Source organism: Vespula vulgaris, chromosome 1, assembly GCF_905475345.1.
Source record: "Vespula vulgaris chromosome 1, iyVesVulg1.1, whole genome shotgun sequence".
NCBI lineage: Eukaryota > Metazoa > Arthropoda > Insecta > Hymenoptera > Vespidae > Vespula > Vespula vulgaris.
The window spans coordinates 17,539,489-17,548,311 of record NC_066586.1 but is presented as its reverse complement, the minus strand read 5'-3'; the positions used below and the strand labels follow the sequence as shown (position 1 = coordinate 17,548,311).

At 36.0% G+C, this 8,823-nt stretch overlaps 1 protein-coding gene across 3 annotated transcripts in view; it reads right to left on the bottom strand.

Annotated features, from left to right (window-relative positions):
• The window catches only part of LOC127061696 (protein pangolin, isoforms A/H/I/S-like), a 141,735-nt gene that overhangs the window by 101,491 nt on the left and 31,421 nt on the right, over nucleotides 1–8,823 (bottom strand). For all 3 annotated transcript variants that reach the window (XR_007780934.1, XM_050988950.1, XM_050988960.1), the window contains exon 3: nucleotides 4,276–4,379. Coding sequence is in view for 2 of the 3 variants with exons in the window: in XM_050988950.1 (XP_050844907.1) it covers nucleotides 4,276–4,379 (104 nt within the window). In the remaining variant the exon portion in view is untranslated. The remainder of the gene's footprint in view (nucleotides 1–4,275; nucleotides 4,380–8,823) is intronic.

Genomic DNA, 8,823 nt, shown 5'->3' with positions numbered 1-8,823 from the left:
CGCGTGTTCCACGGAATTCCACGTTGGTATGCGTCTAAATCGCAAAGGTACGCGAGGCTCGACGCGTTGCCGGCCTTCCAATCGCTTTCTCTATCGAGAGCAGCGGATCTCGAGAAGGAACGAAATCGGAACGAGCACGGAATAACTTTTGTCACGCTTCTTATCGCCAAGAAATATTTCTTCATCGAGAAAGAAAGAATAAGAGAGACAGACAGATAGAGATATACAGAAAAGAGAGAGAGAGAGAAAGAGAATATCAGAAGATAAGTAGTAGCCACTACATTTACATTAACCTTGGTGCGAGCGCGCGAGGTTTTATTAATTAACTCTGCGATAAAATGGAACAGATCGAAACATATTATCTCTCTTCTCCTCCTCTTTGTCTCTCTCTCTCTCTCTCTCTTTCTTTGAACAGTATAAATCAATATAGATTATTATCATTAATGCATGTTGGTAATTATACATAATCTTGATAATTTCTGTTTCATAACGCATTAGTACTATATAATCGCCGATGAAATAAATCTGTCATTGAATAAATTCATTCACTCGTTCATTGATACTTTATCTCTCTCTCGCTCTTTCCAAATGAAAGAACACGAGAACGATTCCGTGACGGTCCACTGACTCGAGATAGAAAGAAAAAAAAGAAGAGAAAAAGAAAAAAAGGGCTGGGTGTTCGCAGTTGAATTTCGGCTAAGAGATTCCTTCCTTCCTTCCTTCCTTTCTTTCCACCTCCTTCTTCTTCTTCTTCTTCTTCTTCTCTTGGTGAAGATAAACGCGTGTGCGCGAACGCCAGCGCGAGCGCGAGCTTAAGCGCAAGCGTAAGCGTAAGCGTAAGCGTAAGCGTAAGCGTAAGCGTAAGCGTAAGCGTACGAGGGGTTCGACGAGACACGCTCGTTGTCGGAAATAACGACATAATGACATGGTAGGAGATGAGTGCCCGAGGTAGGTAAACCCGAGACGAGGTGTACGAGCGAGACGGAAGGTCCGGTTTGTCGGGGAAACTGGGTGAGTTAGTAAGAGAGAGATAGAGACAGATAGATAGATAAAAGACAGAGAGAGAGAGAGAGAGAGAGAGAGAGAGAGAAGCTAAGATCTGGACCTCTCTTACCTAGAACCTCCCTCTCTCTCTCTCTCTCTCTCGCTCTATATATACAAGTGTATGTGTGTGAGAGAGAGAGAGAGAGAGAAAACTCGGGAACGTCGTTGACCATCCTCGACCATCATCCTCGAACCCAGCAAGGCTCGTGTGTGCCTGGCCTGGCCTGGCCTGGCCTGCCTGGCAGTCAAGCAAGCAAGCAAGCAAGCAGCCCGTGCTGTGTGTTGTGCTTCGTTCAACTACTTCAAGGAGTCGAAGAGACCTTAATAGGCTCTCACGGCTAGACCACGTCACGCACCCTTTTTGCCCGACACGAGTGGACGACCTAATTTTCTTTACGACTTATCGTCGTAAGATACACCACGACTCTCAGGTGTGATGCCTCCAATGATTTATCGTCAAAGTGCATCATCCTTACTATATGGCTCGGTGAACCATAATATTTTTTAAAGATAATTGATATTTTTACCTATCACCTCTGCCTCCCGCCCCTCTCCCCCTCCCCTCACTTATGATTAATTCTCTTTTTCGTATTCTTTTTATTTATTCATTTCTTTGTTTTTGTTTTTGTTTTTTTTTTAGTCTTTTTCTTTAATATTTTGATAGTCGTTTCGATCATGTACCTTTCCGATCGTTAGTAATATTAGTTTCGATTTGATCCTCTCTTTTTTCTCTCTTCTTTTTCTTTTTTGTTCTCGTCTTCTTCTAATTCGACTTTATTCGTTGCTTATGTTCCTTTCTCTCTCTCTCTCTCTCTCTCTCTCTTTTTAATTTATCTCGTTTTATTTTATTTTCAACGGTATAGATAGGTAGGGGTGTAGCGTGGCAGGAAAAGAGGTGTGACAACGTAACGACGTAACAACGCCGTGTAAATAACGTTTCCATATGGAAAAAATATTTCAAATAAATTGTATTAATTATCGAAGAGAGTGAGTAAGTGAAAGACCGAGTGTGTGTGTATGTGTGTGTGTGAGAGAGAGAGAGAGAGATGATCGTCCGTCCGTGCATGGTATCAGCGTGCACACGTTCCCGAACGAATGAAATTCCAATTGGTTTTCCAATATGTAATACATATCGGATAGTATCTCGTACGAGTACGTATGAATGTTATATGCGTTAAAATTATTTGACGGTAACGTTAACAGATTTGAAATCATCATTTTCCATAAATCGACGCGACGGGCTAGCAAGCGCATGATTCTCGTTACAAGAGTAGAGAGAGAGAGATCACGAATCGAATTCTATCGAAAGCATCTCTTTGTGTATTCAGTTATTTTTTTTTGTTCTTTTTTTTTTTATCCATATCCATCTATCTTCTTTTTTAATGTATTTTATTTTCCCTTTTTTTATTAATTCTTTCTGTTTTCTTTCCTTTTTATTTTTTTTTCTGTTTAATTTTTATATGTATATATATATATGGGTGTGTATACATTTTGTTATTATATTACATTTTATTTTATTTCCGAAACACAATATATATCAATCAATCAATCGATCGATCAATCAATGAATTTATAGTACGAAATTTCTTTCCTCCTTATTTATTATTTATCATTTTCGCATTTTGTCAACGTAGAGAGAAAGTAGAAAGTTACCGTAGGAATATAAATTATAATACATTAAACGAACGCTGGACGAATAGACGAAACTCTTTCGAACGATAAAAGATATTTCTATTTTTATTAAATGCAACGAGAAAAGAAACTTATCTATGTCTACGATTTTCGATAGAACCGTCGAATTACGTCGAGAATATTCGAACTGAATAATATTCCAACGGGATTCGTCTTGTTAGTCGCATGCAACACACAAGATCATATATATATATATATATATATATATACAACGGAAGGAAGAAAGATCGAGCATATGTGTACGTGTGTATGCATGTCTGTGTATACGTAAGAGAGAAATAGAGAGAGTGTGTGTACGTTTGTATATTTCTCTGTGCGTGAAGATCACGGCCACGCTCTCTTTAACAATGAATCGGCCCAATTTTGTCGACTAAATAGTCGACGCCATGCTTCACCGCACTCAAATTAGTCGTTCGTTTAAACACGCTCGCGGGCGGTCGCTCGCGCTCGCGAACCGAATCGATCCCACACCCCCGCCACATAACAATGCTCGGAGTACCGTAGAGAAAGCCGAGAGAAGGATGTGTTCTATGTACATGTATCGCGAATTATATATGTATGTATATATATATATATATTATAAACGCGTGAGCTCTATTACCTGCGTTGCTCTTACCAACGTACGACAAAGAATCTAATCATAAACGTATACATTTCCCATTTCAATTAACTTTTAGATTTATTTAGGAGATATTTTGTATTTTTCTTTTTTTTTTTTTAACTGATTTTATCGTTGCTCTTTCGTATGATATGTATGTATATGTATATGTATATGTATATATGTTATAATAATTTTGATTGAAATCGAATCATCCGCGATAATATGCGCGTACTATTGATACGAATAATATTTAATGATTTGGAATAATATTTGATGTAAATATAAGAGCGATTATCGTTGAGTAAATTGATTTACATGGGACACCATACACCCGCGCACACGTACATACACATCCGTGCACGTAAAATAACGTATAGACATAGATATAATATATGTTTCCTGAGAACGATCGAGCGAAAGAAAAAAAAAAAAAAAAGAATGATTATTGCTTGAATCGATTCAAACCAATAAGAGAGAAAGACACTAGATAAAATATATCACACGTAGATCAGAAAATGCCGACAAGGTGCCGGCATACCGTTTATCTTAATTTGATTATCGCCATGCGCGACATTTTTGGATATATATATATATGTACGTCTGTTCTGTAAGAACGTATCCGAATAAATCAAAGTTCCTATCTCCGTGCACCGGTAAATAGATCGTAAAGGGTACGAGAAAAGGAAGTCTGAACGTGTCGAAACGGTTCGAAACAGAGCAAACAGACAGAAATCGGCGAGTTCTGTGAAATCGTATACTATTGAAAGATAGTCACGCTAGGTTGATCTTAGAAACGACAACAAGTTTGCGAATACCTTCCTACTAGTAGTTCCTAACAACACCGGCAGCGATAGAAAAGGAATATCCTAGGCGTGACTAACGAGCATTTAGAATCGGTTTTAAAAAGAAATAAATAAGGAAAGATGTAGAAAACTCACCATAGATACGGGAATCGGACCCCCAGCGCCATTTGGGTAAGGGTACGGTGAAACGAGGTAGCCCATGTTGAACGACGAGGTGTGAGGCGTTGGATCCACCTTTCCTGTTATAACAAAATAATTAAAGGGTAAATTAATTGAGAAATATATAAAGACGTTAATTTAGAAAGAAACAAAAAATATTGGTAACGTTGAAAATACGTGAGATAAGATAAAAATGTCTTTAGTAATTATTACTAAGTATTATAATATGATTGTGTTTAAAGTTTTATTTTTTTTTCTTCTTTCTTTCTTTCTTTTGTTTTTTAATAAATTAATAATAATAATAATAAGAAGGTTAATTACGAAGTGTTTTTTTCTTTTAATTATAATTTGACGTAAAAATATAAATACGGATATTTTGATATCGCAAAGATGATAAAGAACTCGCATAAGATAGAAAAACAATAAGATCCGTTCGAAGATAATTTAAAATAAAACGAATCTATTCTTGGTAGACATTAATATTTTTGCTTGTAACTATTTATATATATATATATTTGTATATTTGTATAATTAGTACTAACGCGTTATGCGTACTATGGATATTTTTATCGCGAAGAGAACACACAGAGAGTCTCATATGGTACGACGACGACGACGACGACGAGCATACACATACATAAATACACATACATAAATACACACACAAACACAAGGTCTTCCAGGAAGAACCGAGTGCGTGGAAAAGCTAATTGTAAAAATATCATCCTATTCCTCATTAACTCATATGAAAAGGCTTCTCGCGCTTTCAACGAAGAAGAGTCGAGCGTTACTTAATAGTATCCCTTGCCACGAGTTAAATGCATTTAACCCTTTTTGCTCTCAAAGCTTGAATAATACGTAACGAATAAAAGCTACATCCGATATATCAAATGAATATATACCTACATCATACACACGTGTGTATATATATATATATCTCAAATATTTAGCCTTTACCGAACTCTGTTTGAAACTTTGTGAACGATAGAAAAAAAGAACAGAAAGAAAAAAAAGAGGAAAGAAAAAAGGGAGAAAAGAAGAAATAAATTAAAAAAGAAAAAAATGACAAATATTCTGATCTTCTCGTAAACGAATAGATATCGTTTAAAAAGTTACGAAATATGGTAGCTTGTACTTGACTATTGTGAAACGGTAAGATGAAAGATGAAGAGATAAAAAAAAAAAAGAAATAGAGAACGAAAGAAAAAAAGAAAAAAAGAAAGAAAGAAAGAAAGAAAGAAAGAGAGGAAGAGAGTTAAACGTTGAGGATCGTCGTGATCTTTCCGGGCGCCTCGTTCTCGATCCCCGTTGCTCTGCGATCTTATCAGCACGGAACGCTGAACCATAAACGATCGTCGATACGATTATCTGTTAGCACGAGCACTTTAACAAGGCATAGCCATCGCGATAGTAATGCCAAGAACGCCATCACGAGCACGAGATCTATCTTTCTTTCTCTGTCTCTCTCTCTCTCTCTCTCTCTCTCTCTCTCTCTCTCTCTCTCTCTGGATCGATATCACGGAAACGATCGTCCAATAATATATCAAAGACGACACGTTTGTCCCTCTCCGATAAATCATGAAAATATCGATTAAGTATCACGTAAAGGTATCTTTACGCTGTAAGAATATTTTCACGATTATACATGTGTGTATGTATAAAAAAAAAAGAAAAAAAAAAAGAAGTAGTAATCTTCGTTATCGAGATCCATAGCGAGAGAGAAGAGGAATCTCGCGTCGATTATAAATTCGAGAAAATCGTTTAAGAAACTAGACCGCGATCGTAACCGGTGATGCGTAACAAATCGAATCCGATTTAGAGAAGGTATCAACGACTATATATTTCATTAATATTGCATTAGGTATCTTCCAAAAATTCTTTTTAAAAATATGAAAAACTGTTTTTAAAAATTGATTATCTATCTATCTATCTATCTATCTATTTCTATCTATATCTTTCTTTATTTATTTCTTATACTCGAGCTCTTGGTTTCAATTACTCCTTTGCAATTCAACGACCATGAAAGAGTCAATTCTTCGACTGGTACTTCGATCGCGTACTCTCTCGAACGGAACGCAAGACCATTGACCTTTCCGCGTGTATCTATATCTCTCTGTGATGCGTATATGTAAGAGAAAAAGGAAGAAAAAGAGAGAGAGAGAGACAGAAAGAGATAGAGATAGATAGATAGAGAGAGAGAGAGAGAGAGAGAGAGAGAGGAGCGTGTCGCGAGCGCGAATTTTATTAAGACGTAAAGGCGCGGAAGATGAGCGTTACGATTCGCACAAACTCCGAGCGACGATTAAATTGTCAGCTACGCGACTCTATAAATAACGTAACGCTCGAAGAGAAGAGATCTACCACGCGGATTCTGACCGCGCACAACGTTTTCAAGAGAGAGAGAGAGAGAGAAAGAGAGAGAGATCTCGATTTCACACATTTCACTTTCCTATATCCATTTCTACCAAAACTATTTATTTCGATTTACTAAATCAACCATTTTCAAATTATATCCAACGGACACGTTACCGAAATGTTTCTCCGTTAAGATTTATGCGAATCAATATTATTTTACTATTCTCATGCGTTTTCTTTTGAACGTAAGAATAAGAATTAATGTTTTAGAACAAACGTTATCGTTTCGTTTCGTTTCGTTTTCCTTCTTTTCTTAACTATTTTATTTGTTCAATACGCTCAATATATTTTATATTAATACATATCTGAATTATAAAATGCGAACAGAGGTGTATCAATTAAAATTGTTCAAGATTTTTCAAGGGAAGGTGACTTGAGAAGAAGGTTCTAACTAAATTATCGAAAAAATTATATAATTTAACGGATAATATATCTCAAATCTTTCTGCCTACTTTGCGATGATACCAATTGTTCTTATGTTATTTTTTTAATTCTATCCTACGTCTTTCTCCAATAAAAATAGTCATTTCATACGAAAACGAACTACGATCAGGTGATGATAATAATAATCGATGGGAAGTTTAAAATTTTATTATATGACGTAGAAAAGTATTAAAAACAAAAAGAAAAACAATTAAAAGAAATATCCAAAAAATTTATTTTTTATCATCTTAAGAATTTTACTTATTAAAGCACGCTTCATCTCACTCTCTCTCTCTCTCTACTTCTCCGTCCCCATTACTTTTTCTCTCTTTCTTTCTCTTTTTCTTCACCAAAATTGTATATATATGTGTGTGTATGTGTGTGTATATATATATATACATATATATATATATTGAGAATCGAGGAGGAGCAGCACATGTGCGGCACACTCCTCGTAGGAAAGTTTATTGCCAGTTGGTTGTACTCTCTCTCTTCCTTCCTCCTCCTTCTCTCTCTCTTTCTCTTGTGTCGTTTCGAGGCATCTCTGAATCGGTTCGTACACCACCATCTTCTTCCTTCGAACATTTCTCTCTCTCTCTCTCTCTCTCTCTTTCTCTCTTTCTCTCTCTCTCTGACTCGAGCACGTTATACGGGTACAAAATTCGTGCTGAATTCCCTCCATAATCTTTCTATCTCTCCCTCTATCTTCCACTTTCTCTCTCTCTCTCTCTTTCTCTCTGTCTCTCTCTTTCTGTCTCTATCTATCTATCTTTATCTCTCTCGTATTCATTCGACTTTGTTTACTTCGTAATCTCACTGAAATAATATTATTTACTCGAAATATCCGAGATATCTACGGTACTATCCTAACTCACGTCTACGATATGCTATAAAGAAAGAAGGACAGAAAGAGAAAGAGAAAGAGAGAGAGAGAGAGAGAGAGAGAGAGAGAGAGAGAGAGAAAGATCTAAACAATTTCTAAACGGTACATACGAGCTTCCCGAATTTTAATGTCCTGATTTGTCGTACGTTGCGTTGACGAGCGATCATGATTTCAGGTCAACGTCTTCTGAGAGAAAAGAGAGAGAGAGAGAGAGAGAGAGACAGAGAGAGAGAGAGAGAGAGAGAGAGAGAGAGAGAGAAGGTTACGTACGTGCTTGTAAATGTTTTCCAATTTTTATATATTCTTCCTTTTTTCTCCGCCCCTTAACCACCCTACCCCACCCCTCTTTTTAATATCCGTTCCACGAATAACACATGGACGTTTACACTCTTCCTTACAACGTCGTAAAAATCGTCGTAAAAATTTTTCTTTCGTTGAGTAAAAAAGGGAGAAAAAAAGAGAGGAAAAAAAAAAGAAGATTGACATAAGGAAAAAGAGCGATGATTTCGCGATTATTTCTTTTTTTTTTATGAAGATTTCATCATCGATTCATCGATAATCGAATCTCAAAATAAAAATATAATATAATATATTTATACATATATAAATATTTATTCAAATATATAATTGATATATATATATAAATATATTTAATAACGAAAAATAAAAATGAAATAAGTTAGATAAACATTATTCGAAACAATTTGAATTTCTCGAAGGAATTATTGTTCCGCTTGAACGATTTTAGTTAGAAAAGTCGAAGGCAAAGAAGAACGGAAGTCGAGTGATTATTACGGACTCAT